Source organism: Cryptomeria japonica, chromosome 6 (genome assembly GCF_030272615.1).
Source record: "Cryptomeria japonica chromosome 6, Sugi_1.0, whole genome shotgun sequence".
In the NCBI taxonomy this organism is placed as follows: Eukaryota; Viridiplantae; Streptophyta; class Pinopsida; order Cupressales; family Cupressaceae; genus Cryptomeria; species Cryptomeria japonica.
This window is the reverse complement of record NC_081410.1, coordinates 119040640-119056922: the sequence shown is the minus strand read 5'-3', so window position 1 is coordinate 119056922 and position 16283 is coordinate 119040640. Positions and strand designations below refer to the sequence as shown.

The 16283-nt window shown below is 37.5% G+C and overlaps 1 protein-coding gene across 4 annotated transcripts in view; it reads right to left on the bottom strand.

Annotated features, from left to right (window-relative positions):
• Positions 1 to 16283, bottom strand: part of LOC131053733 (fatty acid amide hydrolase) — a 237331-nt gene that overhangs the window by 218222 nt on the left and 2826 nt on the right. For all 4 annotated transcript variants that reach the window (XM_059207212.1, XM_057988365.2, XM_059207213.1 and 1 more), the window contains 4 exons: positions 15935 to 16125; positions 15728 to 15857; positions 15560 to 15637; positions 15318 to 15465 (listed from right to left, as the gene is read on the bottom strand). In XM_059207212.1, coding sequence (XP_059063195.1) covers positions 15318 to 15465; positions 15560 to 15637; positions 15728 to 15857; positions 15935 to 16125 — 547 coding nt within the window. The remainder of the gene's footprint in view (positions 1 to 15317; positions 15466 to 15559; positions 15638 to 15727; positions 15858 to 15934; positions 16126 to 16283) is intronic.

The following is a 16283-nucleotide window of genomic DNA, read 5'->3' as shown; positions in this document are numbered from 1 at the left end:
ATAAAAAATGCAGACTTTGTGTAATCTATTGGATGGGGTGATTTAGGAAGTTGGAGTTGAGAATGTTGTCCAAATTATCACGTACAACGCAGCTGCATATGTATCTGCAGGTAGAATACTTATAGAGAGGAATCCTACGATTACATGGAGTCCTTGTGCTGCACATCGCTTGGACTTGATGCTAGAGGACATTGGGAAGATTGGATGGGTGAAAAAGGTAGTTGAAGATGCAAAAAGTGTCACCAAATTCATCTACAACCATACTTGGGTGCTTGCTTTGATGAGAAAACACACAAATGGCAAGGACCTTGTGCGACCTAGAGTGACACGATTTGCTAGCCACTTCATCACTTTGCAGAGCATTCTTAGTGACATTCCTCATCTTAAGCAAATGTTTGTGTCTGATGCTTGGTTGGGGTCCGCATACTCCAAAAGACCTAAAGCAGAGAAGGTTGTGAGCATTGTTTTTTATGAAGGGTTCAGCAAAAGTGGAGAGGAGTTGATTGCGGTAAGTAACAAACACAAAAGTAAACTTTATACAATCTTGTCTATTTGCTGATTTTATTTTTTAGGGGTTAATTTTGTACTAATTTAAAATTTGTTTTCATTTTTTTAGGTGACAGAACCTTTGGTAAGGGTTCTTCGTATGGTGGATGGAGAGGGCATCCCAATGGGTTTCATTTATGAGGCCATGGATAGGGCCAAAGAGACCATTTCACATTACTATCGTGGAAATACAAGAAAATGTGAAATCCTTTGGCGCATCATTGATCGTAGGTGGACAAACCAACTCCACCAACCGATACATGCATTCGCTTACTTTTTGTACTCGAAATTCTACTTCTCTGATTCATTTAGGGCTGATGAGGAGGTAATGGCAGGTGTTATTGCATGCATTGATAAGATGGCTCTTGGTCCTGAGTTGAGAGACAAGGTTCTTGATGAGTTGGAGGTGAGATTTGACATTTGCAATTGCTCTATCTTTATTTATGAATTTGGAAATGTTCATTATTGAATTTGAGTTTGACACTTTGACTATCTATTTATCAGTTTGGAAATGTTCATTGTTCAAGATCTACAAGAGTGCAGAGGGGAGACTCTTCTCATCACAACTAGAAATTGATAGGAGAGGAAAACAACCACTAGGTAAAAAATTTAGTAACTTAGTTCAATATTGCAAGAAAAAAACTACAAACTTGATTGTTACATTTATTTCTCAATTCTAATATTTCTAAATGTTTTTTGTAGATTTATGGTGGGAGAATTATGGTGTTGGCATGCCTAATCTTCAAAAGGTAGTCGTCTATGTTTTGTCTCAGCCATGCAGTGCTTCTAGGTGTGAACGAAATTGGAGTGTATTTGAGAGCATTCACACAAAGAAGAAAAAATAGATTGACACAAAAGCGGCTCAATGATCTTGTCTTTGTTCGGTACAACCTTCGCCTTCGAGTTAGAAAGGTGGAGGGAGTTTCACATGAGGCCATTGACTTGGATGAAATTGATCCATATGGCGATTGGACCGTGAATGAACAAAATGATGGTGATGATGTCCTCCTTACAGAAGAAGAAATTGCAGAAATAGAGAGAGGAGCAGCAAAAGAAGCAGAAGGAACAAGACTGGATGAAATGGAGGATGAAGATGCGGACGAAGATGAGGACTTTGACTTTGAAGAAGAATCATCTCACCATTTAGATACCAAAACACCCACTGCTACTACTTCTAGCTCAAGGCCTAAAAAATTGAGCTATATTAGGAGAAATACAAAGAGGAAGACGTAGTCTTCTCTTTAGTTTGTACATTGTTGTTTTTCACATTTGGAATTGGACATATCATTATATGTAATTTTGTAAACATTTATAAACTTATGCTGCTATTATACATTATAGAGTTGAAACTATGAGAATGAATGATGAAATTTCAAATATTGAGTCTTTGCAGATCATATGACATGTGTAATGTTTCAATTATGGCTCTTATGTTCTCTAAATGCATTAATTTTTTTATGTTATTTTGTAAAACTACGGTGTTTTTTTTTGCCGAGTCTTTCGCGAGTCTTTCACGAGTCCGAGTCCGAGTCCAAATTTTTGGTTTGCCGAGTCCGTGGCGAGTCCGAGTATTAATACTTTGATTGAGATGGATTTTAGTGAGGCTTTTTCAGTTTTCTGATATTTTGAAGTATTTGTGAGCTTCCAAGTTGCTGGTTATTGTGGAGCTGAAAGTGAAATGCAATCATAAGTCTTCGAAAGGGTTTTTGTTGCTTTTGGGTATTCTCTCTATGTTTTCCTTTGGCCTAGGCTATCCTTTTTGCAAATTTTCAGAGATTTTAATGCAGATTTGAATTTTATAGTGAAGTTTACCCTCTCTCCCAGGTCGTACCATGCCTGTAGCTGCATTGGGAAGCGTGCAATATATGTTAGGTGAGATTTGCTACTTGTTAGGGGTTTGGGTTTTAGCATCTCCTCTCTAGCCTTCTTCAGCATTTGATTTCAAACCTTTCTGTTGAGTTTTGGAGTTCTGAGCATTTTAATGAGTTTTTATGTTGCTGGTCTGTATTTTCAATTTGTCGATTAAGTATATCAAATTTAGTGTTTGGAGTTTGGGGGGTTGTTTCTTTGGTGGAGAGTCTCTTGAAACTTGAAAATAACATTGGACATCATTTGCAATTGTTGGATAGCAATACCTCTTGATTTGCAATTCATGTTACTTATTGTAATGTTGATTAGTAGTTCTAACAGCAACTTCATTATGAATTGTTTCTTAATGCCCACTGAATAAGTGGAAGAGGCTGGCTTCACTGCCTATCTCTATTTCATATTGTACTCTGGTCCTCCCGTTGAATAAGTGGTTGAGTGATAGTTTGGTTATCGAGGCTGGCTACACTGCCTATCTCTATTTTATATTGTACTCCTGTCCTCTCGTTGAATAAGTGGTTGAGTGACAGTTTTGTTATTCCTAGTCCTCCCGTTGAAGAGTGGTTGAGTGATTGTCATTTGCTTAATTTAGTCCTCCCACTCAACAAGTGGTTGAGTGATTGCTTTGCTTTCAGAATTTCCTTTCAGTGCAAGGATTATTCTAACATTAACGAGTGAATCTTCTTGTGTTAAAAATTTGAAAAAACTAAAGGGGACATTTCAATGGTATCAAAGTTGGTTTTCCTACTAGCCTGTGAGTTCAGTTGATTAATTTCTCCATGAGTGATAAAGAAATTAGTTATTCCTACCACCCCGTGCTTTTAGCAAAAATTTAGAATTTAATAACAGGTTCATTTGAGCAGAAGATTAGAGAAGAAAATCTTAGCATGTTTGAGGAATATGATACACTTCCTCAACCTATTAAGGAAGAATTACCTTTCTATTGTTTTATAAACCACCATTCGAAATTATGCTACAAGATTGAGTTTGTGAAGAGAAAGTATCACATGATAGCTCTTGATCTATTTGCTCGGGAAGAGGGTAGAAAAATTACAAATGAGGAGTTTGAAAATGTTGATGATGACTCCTATGACATGCGTGCACCTACCATTGATGAGTTTGTCCTTCAAGAAGAAGAGAAATCAATATTTGAGCTTGTGCATGATGAACCCCTTAATGTTTCTTATGGAGCTAGTGATAGTGTTGAATGCATTCATGTGCTTTCAAGCGATGAGAAGATGAAGATTAAAGAAGGTACTGTCATTGAGATTATAGAACCAGCTATGATAGATCAGCCACGAGAAGGTATGAATTCTTTTGGTTCCCCTCTAATAGAGTCTAGCATTGTTTTATCACCTTCACCTCATGTTGGCAAGGAGTCAAACCATAGTTTGGGATTTGTTGAGTATGATGATGTTCACCAATTAGCTAAAAATGATCATGAGACAAGCTTTGAAGAGGAGGTACATGAGACTTGGGGCAGCCATGGAATCATTGCTGAAAAGTATGACAAAGATTCTGATTTTGGTATTCATCATAGCAGTAGTTCACTTCCTTTGGAAAATCAATTTGTGGTTTCCAATGATAACCCATTGTTTGAGATGGGAATAGAGAAGACATAAGACAATCCACTTTTTGAGTGGGAAGATGGAACATCAATTGGTTCTAGCATTGCTCTTGGTGAAAATAGCAATGTGTGGAAACCAAGAGACGATTCAAGGTCTAAGTTGAAGTTTGGTCTTCAGCCTGTTGATGATCTATGTTCACATTATGAAATAATTGGTTACCCACATGGTAGACCACTAGATCTGGATAATACTTGGAGCTATGGTGAACCTTTTTAACTGAACAAAGTAATCAGCCTATTAGCATTTGGGATCCAGGTATGAAGGCAGGTAAGGACGACGAGGAAACCGTGTGGGATGAATTCCCCTTTGATCCTGATGAGGCTCAAAAAACAGATTGTGTTGTAAGCTATGAAGAGGCCATTAGAGGATAAGTTGTCTTTGGGAAAAAATTTTGCTTGGCAAAAGTCCATAATGACCCCTTTGAGATGGTTGCAGCCATTAAAGAAGAATATGTTTCTACAGAAACTTTCAAAACAGCGATCAGCAATGACTCATTGATCAAGTTTGGGGCTACCACGTCCTTTGATCAAGAGGACATTGAGGAAGATGTAGAGCTAGAGGATCATATGGTTCTTGATGATGGAAAGTTTAAAGAGGTTCTAAAATACAAATCTGATTTGCCTATTCATGAAGTTGGTGGTAAGCAAAAACTTGATGATTTAGTAGAATTTGATCCTCTTTATGATATTGAGCGATTGCAGCTAGTGGGTGATGAAGAAAAGGAATCTTGGAGCAGCTTTGAGAGCAGCGAAGACAAGAAACAAAGCTTTGACTTTCAGTTACAGCCAATCACCAGTACACCAGCTTTGCATGTTCATGAGTGGAAGGGTAAATTAATGAGGTCCTTTGAGAATGAGGTGCGAGTTCAATCTGGGTTTGACCATACACATAATTTGATAGAAAAACTCTATTGGAAGGCTCAAATTGAAGAGACACAGAAAGGAGTTAAGGATGAAGTTGCTCTCCCTAATCTGCAACTAATCAAAGACTCTTTGGAGACATTGAAATCAAAGTGCATACAATTGATCACAGATCGTGATTATGCCATCGAATCTGCAAAGAAGATCCTTAGTGCTTTCCAAAGAAAAGAGAGGAAAGTTGAAGAGCTTACTCTTGAGCTTGAGTCAACAAAGGACATGTTAGAAAATACTCGGTTCTAATAGAGGTAGAAAATCAGTTTGTTGATTTCAAACTTTTCAAGGAGCAAGAGAATGCACAAAGAGCTGAAGAAATCGAGCAAGTAATTGGTGAGCTTGATAGTCTTCGAGAAGAGTTTGATCTTGAGAACTTCACAAGAAAAACAAAAGTTGCATGTGCAAATTCGGATCAACAAGATGGAAGTGAGCAAGAGGAAAGGGATGGCTTCCAGATTCTTGATAACTCTCTCTTTGAAGTGGGTATCAAGGAAAGTTATGAAAACCCTCTCTTCGTGATAGATGATAAAACATGTGGTGAAGTGATCGAACATGAGACTAAGTATGGTTTCCAATGTATGGATGATGTGATGTCAAACCATGAGGATGTGCCATGTTTTGTGAATAGTAATCTTTCGAGGCTACTTGATACTGAATGCATAAGTGGGGTTGAGGATGAAGACTCCACTTGGGAAGTGTTGAATCAAGATGATTTCAACATCTTTGGCATCAAGGTGTTGTCTAAACACAGTTTAGTAGCCGTCCAAGGTTTCATTGCAGCAGTAAGGAGTGAAGATTTCAGACTCGTTACTCATGAAGTAGGGGAGAAAGAAGGACCAGAACGTGATGATTGCATGCTTGATAACCTATTCCTTGAGTTGAATATTAATAAGGCTCATACTAGTCCATTTTAGGAGTTGGATTTGAGGACAACATGTGTTTCATACTCCAATGTTGTTGAAGATTTCATGGTTAGGCTTCAAGGGTTCACTAGAGGGGACATCAATTTCTTAAGTATGCACTTGATCCTTACTAGCACTTGGGGATGTGTTGAGTTTTCTTTTCAATGTGTTGAAAATCACTTTCAATTGGGTATCCAGGGTCGAGATCGTCAACATGGTCTGATGTAGCTTATTATCTATGGAAAGAAGAATCTTTGGAGGGATAAAGAACAAATTTTCAGTCTTGATGGCACGGTTCCCTTCTTTAACAGCAATTTGATGGTTCCTTTTTCTCATCAACTAGTGGATTGGAAAGATATTCTGAGCAAAGGATGGTTCTATGTGGAGTTGGAGTCACTAGAGAGGATATTTCTAACCTTGGACGTAAGCAGACGTGTTGTTTTGGATGACAATTTCCTGTGTTGCAACAACTATTCATCTAATTGGATGCTGATTTTCCTAAGATCAGATCTCAAGTCAATCATTGCAGACTTGGTGGGCTACTGGTGTACTCTCTTTCAAACTTCACACTCTCCTAGTAGGATGGGTTTATGGTCTCAATTGAGAGGTATGGCAAGTTGGGGCAATCAATGTGCGTGTATGAGAAGTGTTCAAGCTCTAACTAGTGGTTATCCTTATGCCCTCTCTTCTACTTATGATTGGGACAGCAAACCTTTGTTTTCTATGGTTCATCATCCTGAGGTGCTTGGAGTGGGAACTATAAGAGTTTTCAGAAATATCCATGGTTGTATCAAAATAATTCAATTGAGGCCTAGTAGATTCATGTGGAGTTATGGGGATGAGTTTGTTGAGCTCTTGCAAAGGATTGTTTTCCTCCTTGCAGGGAGATTTGGAGAAGTCACATTTACAGTAATGGCTGTGCTTGACGCCTTGGGGAGATATCTTGGGGAGTTTGATTGTGAGTTGAGTAGACTTTATTTCCTATTGCCCAGGCTTGAGATAGACAATGTCATTGTTGATATTGATTACTCAAAGCTTTATGGGCATGAGATGTTGCATTTTATTAATTTTAGTCCTCCAAGATTTTTCAGTTTGAATATCGTGGATGGTAACATTTTGGAGTTACAAGGGAAGTTAGTGCAGTTTTGGCATGATGTTTTCACTGATGTGATCAGAGTGGCGCAGCATTAGCATGGTGGGTTCTTCATGAGATAAACATGGGACCCTGGGATCGTACTTGCTTTGATGTGGATTAGTTTAAAATTTTTTGGAGGTTGTGGTGGCATTGCTTGAGGACAAGCAATTTATGGAAGGGCAGACTATAATGTCCCCTTTTCCGCTCTACTTTGTTTTGGGGACTGTTGGTCAATCAGAGGTAGAATTAGGGTTTCCTATTTTCTAGAAGGATGTTTTGGAAATTTTGGTGGCTTGCATATTGGAGTTTTACAATTTTGATTCCAGATTCCTTCTAGGTTTTCAGAAAGCTTCGCAATGATGGTACATGCGTAGCAATCAGTGGATTTTGGTAAACTTACTATTTTTAGTAAGTGGGGGCAAGGACAGCTTATTTTTCTGGGTTTTTCTGGAATTTTGAGAGCCTCGCGATGGTGTGACATGCAAACGAATCTGAAGACTTTTCCGAACTTACAATTTTTAGTAAGTTGCAACAATTGCTTAGAATGTGGTTAAAATGCATTTGGACACACTATTTTTAGTTGTATGCTATTTTGAGTAAGTGCTATTTTTGGCAAGTTTCAGTGGTCGAGTTTAGAGGCTATTTCTGGCAGTGCAATTTTCAGTACTTTGGCCTTCAGTTCACTATGACAATTTAGCACATGGGAAAAGTATTTTTAATATTTTTTAATGCCCCCCTTGGCCTAGGCGTATGACTTATGCATTTCTGGTTATGACCTAAGGGAACGACTTGAGGTGATAAAGTATTATTTTATGTGATAAGATTGGGCGACTTCTTGTTGAGGGAAAATAAGGCAAGATGGACGCATTATGGGAAATAAGTTAATTTTATAATATATTTCACTTATCTACCTTGGACTCCACATTATTATTTTATTGTCATTTTTATAAAGTATAATTGCTTCTATGTGAAGGTCGACTTGGAAAGGAGGGGAAATGAAACGCAAATTTCAGATTAAGGTGAAATTAGTGTGCATTTGGGTTTGTCGTCCATTTGGAGGGAATGTGAATTTGAATTTGGAGACACCAAGGTTATAAATAAGTGTGTTGGGCTCTTGTTTTGGTATCCATGAATATTTGTAACGAAGTGCTGCCGAATTTGTGCCAGACTTGTGCTTCGAAGTTGAGAGCTTCCTAGCTTGTGTCAATTTCGTGCTTGAGAGATAATACCTAGCTGATTGGAGAGTCTATTTCTCATCCAGAGGAATAGATTGAGCTATATTGAGATGGATTTTAGTGAGGCTTTTTCAGTTTTCTGATATTTTGGGGTCTTTGTGAACTTCCAGGTTGCTGGTTATTGTGGAGCTGACAGTGAAATTCAATCATAAGTCTTCGGGAGGGTTTTTGTTGCTTTTGGGTATTCTCTCTATGTTTTCCTTTGGCCTAGGTGATCCTTTTTGCAAATTTTCAGAGGTTTTAATGCAAATTTGAATTTTATAGTGAAGTTTGCCCTCTCTCCCAAGCCGTACCATGTGTGTCTGCATTGGGAAGCATGCAATGTATGTTAGGTGAAACCTGCTACTTTTTAAGGGTTTAGGTTTTAGCGTCTCCTCTCTAGCCTTCTTTAGCATTTGATTTCAAGCCTTTCTGTCGAGTTTTGGAGGAGTTACGAGCATTTTAGTGAGTTTTTATGTTGCTGGTCTGTATTTTCAGTTTGTCGGTTAACTATATTAGATTTCGTGTTTGGAGTTTGGGAGGTTGTTTCTTTGGTGGAGAGTCTCTTGAAACTTGAGAATAACATTGGACATCATTTGCAGCTGTTGGATAGCAATACCTCTTGATTTGCAATTCATGTTACTTATTGTAATGTTGATTAGTAGTACTAACAGCAACTTCATTATGATTTGTTTCTTAGTGTCCACTGAATAAGTGGAAGAGGCTGGCTCCGCCGCCTATCTCTATTTCATATTGTACTTTGGTCCTCTCGCTAAATAAGTGGTTGAGTGATAGTTTGGTTATAGAGGCTTGCTAGGCCGCCTATCTCTATTTTATATTGTACTCTTGTCCTCTCACTAAATAAGTGGTTGAGTGATAGTTTTGTTATTCCTAGTCATCCCGCTGAAAATTGGTTGTGTGATTGTCATTTGCTTAATTCAGTCCTCCCGCTGAACAAGTGGTTGAGCGATTGCTTTACTTTCAGAATTTCCTTTCAGTGCAAGTTTTTGATTATCCTAACCTTAACGAGTGAATCTTGTTGTGTTAAAAAATTGAAAAACTAAGGGGGGCATTTCAAAACCCTCTGTCGAGGGGTGGTCTTGGGAGAATGTCTTTGAACACCTTGTTATGTTTATCCAAAATAGATTGAATCTGCATATTGGTAGCATATCCTTTCCTTGTAGCACTTGTGTTGGTGAGGTGGCATTTCGCTACCCATGCTACTTGTCCCTTACGGAAGACTCGCTCCATCCTCTTGCCAGATATTCCCATTGGCCCTTTGCTGGATATTCCATGTAAAACTACCTTTTTCCCATTGTGTTGGAAAGAGGTCTCCATAGTATGATGGTTGGTCTCATACTTGTCAATTGCATACAACCATTGGCATCCCAAGACTACTTCCATTTCCATGTCAATTACATAGAAATCATCCTTCAATTTGTAATCTCCCATTGCTAACTCCATTTGGGGAACCTTACAAATACATGAGAGGATTGTTCCACTAGCTACCTTCACATCAAATCCCTCAATTGGGATGATGTTCAATCCAAGTCTCTTAACTACCTCCCAATTGACATAATTATAAGTAGCTCCACTATCAATGAGCATGATTACCTTGTGTCCTTTCAAGTCCCCTTTTAAGCGGAAAGCATTGTAATGTGGTTCTCCGGTGAGAGCTGCCAAAGTTCCTCCAGAAGGTCCTCCTACACTTTCGATTTCCTTTTCATATTCCTTCACCTTCAGATTCCTCGTCAAAGATTACTTCAATGTAATGGATTTGTCCCTTCCCTAAACAGCAATGCCCAAGCTACCATGGTTCCTTACATGTAAAACACAACTTCCTCCTCCTTAATTCATTCCTAGTGACATCGTTATGCCCATTCTTTGCTATAGGCATACTCAAGGGTATTGTGTTTCTTTGGAAAGGCTTCTTGGGTTGTATAGGTGGGATTCTCTTGTGACTGAAACTATCTTTGGAAAGGCTTCTTGGGCTATATAGGTGGGATTCTCTTGTGACTAAAACTATCTCTTGCAATTGAATCTTTTGGGTTAAAAGCGATCGTGATGGCTCCTTGGAAAGTTGTAGGATTTAATGCTTTGAGTAATCCCTTGAGAGGTTCAACTAATCCTTCCACAAAGAGTACTATGATTCTCATATCTATTACATCAGGCACCATGACAGAAAGTTTTTGGAATGTTGCAACATAATCCTCCACTTTGCCTTCTTGTTGAACAGCTGGGCTAGATCTCGAAAATTAACTTTGGGTCAATTCTGTCAAACCTTTCAATTAGCCATTGACTGAATCCTTCTATGGATGTTATTACATCATGACCTTGAGTTACCATACCGTGGTACCACCATTCATGTGCTATTCCTTCCAAGTTCAAGGTGGAAAACTTGAGGGCTTCCTCTTCGAGCATGGGGTTTAGTGAGAAGTGTCCAGTTTCTACAACCATGATCACGCTGATATACTATTTGTTCCATCAAAGTTTGGGATTATGATCTTGCCTAACCAGTGCTAGATGTCCTTCCTTTCATCAAGACCTTTCTTCCTATGTCCTCCCCTTGATTTCAGATTAAAATACTCCACGAAGGTCATATCATTTCTAACTGCCTCACTTAATGAGTGATACTCAGCATGGAGCTGTCCCATTTCACTAGCTTGATCGGATTGTTCTTCATTAACCTCCTCATGTGTCAAAAACTTTGCTCTAAATGATTTGGTGTTGACTGAATTTCTTTCTCCATCAGTCACAAACTTCCCTTCCTTTGTGTTGCTTTCTTCACTCCCTTCATTTGCAGGTTTGTCCCCATTCTAATGCTGATTACTCCCCTTTAACAGCTGGATCATTTCTCTCATAGTCTTCGACATATATTAAGATGAAATTCCTCGGATCTCTTGAAGAAGGCTTGGGCAGGGTCATCTTCTTTATCATCCACATTGAAACCCTTCTTTTTCTCCCTTAGTTGATACCTTTGCTTTCTCTCACTCATCAACAATCCCACAAGTTGGCAGAATCAAGGCTCTGATACCACTGAAATATGCCAATTCTATATATAAAACAAAAAAATCAGAAAATGATTTCTCAGTATGTTAATGTCATCCTTTAATTGAATCAAGGTAGTTAACTAACACTCTAGACGCATCAAGCTACTCTAAAACCAATCACAAAATATGCAGCGCACCAACAATAATTAGCATTTCATTGAATTAAGCAGATCTGAAAACATCATTACAAAACCTTGGGTTTGTCCATCTCAATTATATCCATATCTTACTGAGATAGATGAAAATAATAACATGCAGACCCAGCTTCTCTCATAGCATTGCAAATCTTCCTGCAAATCAGATTCAAACTATGTATCCTTGTCAAAAGAATGGCAAGGGTAGGGAGGATCGTCCCACCTTGCTTGATCCCTGAGGGTAGTGTCCCAGGTCTCTACTCGTGCACTAAGGCTTCACATTCAACTTCCAAAACTACCCTACCTTTGACAACACATCCTCTATTTATAGGAGTCAAGGCGGATTTAGGCAAGGCTGACTCCAAAATGGAAATAGCATAAAAAACAAAAAATACTAAATAAAATTCCCGCTCAAGTCTGTTGACCCAATAAGGAATCTTCTATTTATTAAAAATTCTTCCCGCTCAAGTCTGCCAACTCGATAAGGAAACTTCTATTTATTAAAAATTCTTAATTTGAAAAGAACTCAAATGCAGGGTGTTAAGGAAACTGCCATACGACTGGCCCAATTATTTTGGGATCATTACATAAGAGACTTCTGATTTTCCTACTTTTTCTTGCTTTGAATGGCACGAGATGGAAAAGCAAAGAATAGGCAGAAGTTCAATCTTGTCCATTTAATTTGGAATTCTAATATTTCTGGTAAAATACAAAAATTTCAAAAACAAAAATCAGCTATCTAGTTTTAACTTGAACAAAGTTAAAAAAAACCCTAAACTTGAAAAAGGGTAAAAATGAAAAAGAAAATTCCCGAAAAAAATAGAATAAAGAAATAGTTATCGACTGATTTTTATTTGAATAAAAACTTTCTATGGAACAGTAAAACCCTAAATCAAAAAAGAAAACCATTTATATTGAAGATTCTAATTTGAAGTTCAAGTTTTGAATCTATATTGATAAATGATGATTGGAATACAGATCTCTTCCTCTTCCTCTTGCAAATTGTTGATGGTGATTTCAAATGAGGGTGGAAAAGCATTTTTCTATCTTTTTTAGGGGTTGAGTCTTTGGCAAACCCCCTTTTAGTTAAGGTTGAGGATTTTTTTCTAATATAAATGTGGTTATTTTTAATGATTTTTTTAGTCTAGGTGTCCCTCAATTATTGGGGGTACAACTAGGTTGATCAAGGGATGTCTAGGCATCTTCTAAGCATCTTGAAGTTGGTAGGGCATCCTCAAACTTTCCCTGCAAAGGGAGTCATCCCAAGGACTGCCACCCCCACAACTAGCACCCAAAGGACAAAGGGAGAACATTTCATCCTCATCTTGTTGTCCCAAGGGCATTCCTATTTCAAGTTCGAACAAAAAAAACCAAAAGTTACATCCTTGGGGAACAATGAATAATTCCCAAAAAAAAGCACCTTCCTCAAGTATACTCTAGAATATCCCTTTCCTCTTATCCTTCAAGCCTTTTTATTACTCAATTCAACATGTGGGATAGTAGATGCTTGTCACACCTCATTGTGACACAAAAGACTCTCCGTAATTTCCTATGAAACCAAAGATAATTCAACTTAGAATCATTTTAACTCCTCATGACACCTATAAAAAGATCTTTATGACATGACCTTTTATTATCCTTTGTAACTCCTATAACAGGATCTTTATGATATGACCTTTTATTATCCTTTGTAACTCCTATAACAAAATCTTTAAGATATGACCCTTTATTATCCTTTGTAACTCCTATAACAAGATCTTTATGACATGACCTTCTATAACATATAGAAATTTTTACATATTAAAAGTACACTTCCTCATACAAATTGTCTTTTCACCCTAAATGCAACTTTGAATTACAGTGTTGATTTATGTATCAACAACATAAAGCACATCGTCGCTAAAGGATCAATTTTTTGGTGTATTTTAATGCCACACATTATTATGTAATAAATAAATTAGAGTATCCTAGATATTTTATGCAATTTAGATTAGTTATCTATCAGAATTGAGTTAGTTGGACTTGGTATTACCACTTCAACGAGGATTTGTTACCTAGGTTGATACTTGATAGACTAGGATAGATTGTTAGTGGATTTGAAGTAACTCTAGTGTGCTATAATATTAACTTGAAATTTTGAAATCCTTCTATGACACCTAAGACAGTCTTGTACCTAATGCACGTTTTTATTTAAATGCACATTTCTCTAAGTGCAACTAGATTGCATCAGTTGTGTAGGTAGTAAAGATGTAAGCATATGCAAAACATCAGTTCATATGCATTGTCATCTATTTCATTTTTGGTAGTAAAAATATTGTCCATCCTTTTTCCATGCTTAGGTTCAAGGGTCATTTATTATTGATCTTTTGTGGTGTTGATGGGCCAAAAAAATCCTGACACAGTTATGAGCAAAAAAAGGTTTCAATCTTGTTGGGAGACTTTAAAATTCAAATTACTTTCTAACAATAAGCATTAATAAGAAATTTGTAAGATCAGCAAGACTCGATTAAGACACTATATATATCCAAATTTTCATGAGCATATTTTACATACAAAACCCAATATTGAAACAAGTACAGGTTTATTTTGCATATCTAAAATGTTGTTCTACTTAAAACTTGCTCTGTAAAAGGAAGTCATGGCTGCTTGTGCAATGCCAATCTCCCCAATCTGTCAGAAAATGTGCATTCCAAACCAGACATGGGGCCAATAGCTCAGTGGTAGAGTGGCCTGGCAGACTACTAGAGGTCCTAAGTTAGAGTCGTAGCTGGCACATCGAAATTTAACACAGTATCAAAGCAAGACTAGGAACCTCAAGCACAAATGTGGCTTGAGGGGAGGGGGGGCTCCTAGAAGGAACCACATAGAGGGCTGATAGCTCAGTGTTAATGCAGCTCATTGACCTATGGGAGGTCCTAGGCTCAGGTCTTAGCTGACGCATGGAAATTTAACAGAATCGAAATGAAAGCTTGATTGGGAAATTTTCTTAATGACTTTTTTGTTATATTAATTTGCATCATGGAGATTTGTAGGTATTCTTTCTAAAGCATGTAATGATTTAAGACAATATATATTTAATAGCAGTAAAAGTGGGAGATAAGAGAAATTCAATTTGCATCCTTATTCCTGTCAATAGACATTGACGCCATTAGGTGCCAGTTTGCACCACAAGAAACACAAAGCTGATAGGGTTAAAAGAAAGGTAAAATGGATGGTAGAATGCAAAGCTAGGAAAGGAAGAAGATGAATGAGGAGTGTTGGGCAGATAGGGCTGAATTGTGAGTTGATTCACCATGAAGAAAATGGCTAAAACAAATTTGAGGAAGTATAATAAAACAAAGAACTAGGAAAGGAGCAACAAATAATTTAGAGAAGCTTTGAGTGAGTGAAAGATCCCAGAGATTTTGTCAGAAGATGGAGTACATCAGTAGTGAATAGAAACACATACAATACCAAAATGAGGAGTACTATTCCGTATATTCTCAACAGCAATAGTACATTAGACAGCTATTTGTACTTGAGTTTTCATTCATGATTACCAGTGTATGTTTAAAAATTAGAATTGAATTGCTCAGATTTATATTGCCAATGGGCATGTTGGATACCAGGGTACTAATCCTTTATCTTGTCCTTTTTCTGAAAATGAGTTACTCTCTGGGAATAATATATGACATTTAAGCAATTAGCCCAAGAAGGGCTGTAAAATGTAATACAGATGCATCACATAGAAATTCTGCAAAATGGACAATAAAAGTCAGTGAAGGAAGGGATCCAACAATATAGTTTATCACATCTGTGGATTTTCATGAATTGTTTCCCTTTGTTGTACTTGTAACCATCATATATGTAAAATAAATAAAATATTTGGATTAAAGAACTCTAAGAACTTCTTAAGAGTACGAAACTCAAATTTGTTATGTGGCATTACCCATAATGTGGATTATTCCCAGTAACTCCCATACCAAGCTCATGCATATTTGCCTTCCCAGCTAATATCGCCCCACAACTGCGTAATCTTGACACACAAACTGCATCTTGCTTGACCTCTCTTACCTTGTGAAACCAGACTGTGCCACCTAAATCAGAAAAATCCATGCAAACATCTTTTATGTCAATGTATACAACCCAAAATGCTCTTCAACAGAAATACAATGATGATAGAAGTTGTACCTTTAGAAGGATAGGGATAGCAATCTATGTCATCCTTAATTGCAATAAAAATGCCATCCAAAATAGACAGGGGTGATCCTAGAAAAGTGGAAGTTACCAGACTTGTCATATAGATATTGAATTAATTAACTCATCCACATCAACTGTAATATAATATTCTATCTCTACCTTCTTCAAAGCGCCTTGTAGAAGCAGCAGCTTGCTTTCTGAGTTCATTGGCATTGAAAGAAATGAAAAAGATCAATGGGGGGTTTCTATTGAGTGATTCTTCCACAGCTGAGATGATACATTCTGCCACCTAACCAGAATTTAGGATTCTTAATATATTCTCCAATCGTTCTAAGTAACCCAGAAAATATATTTGTATTAGCTTACATTAGATGGTGTGGTCTGACCAGATCGATATGCATCAGCATAGTCACGAATTGTCCAATACAAAAAAGAATTGCTGTGTGCTACACGTGAGGCCTTGGATGAATCATATGAAGGCAAGCATTTCAATGCATGCTCCACACGCAAGGTTGGCTGAGTATCTTCATCCACACAGTCCACTGCAGTCTCTGGCTCTATTAAATACCAGAAAAAACAAGAAAAGGAAAAGTATGCCTTAAAAAGCCCGTCCATCCAAGCATACCGTAAGCCTACCATGAAGAATTAGAGGAAAAAAGCAAAGTTTTTGGCTTATAAGTTTAAATAGTTTTATAACTTTATCAAGCATGTAATT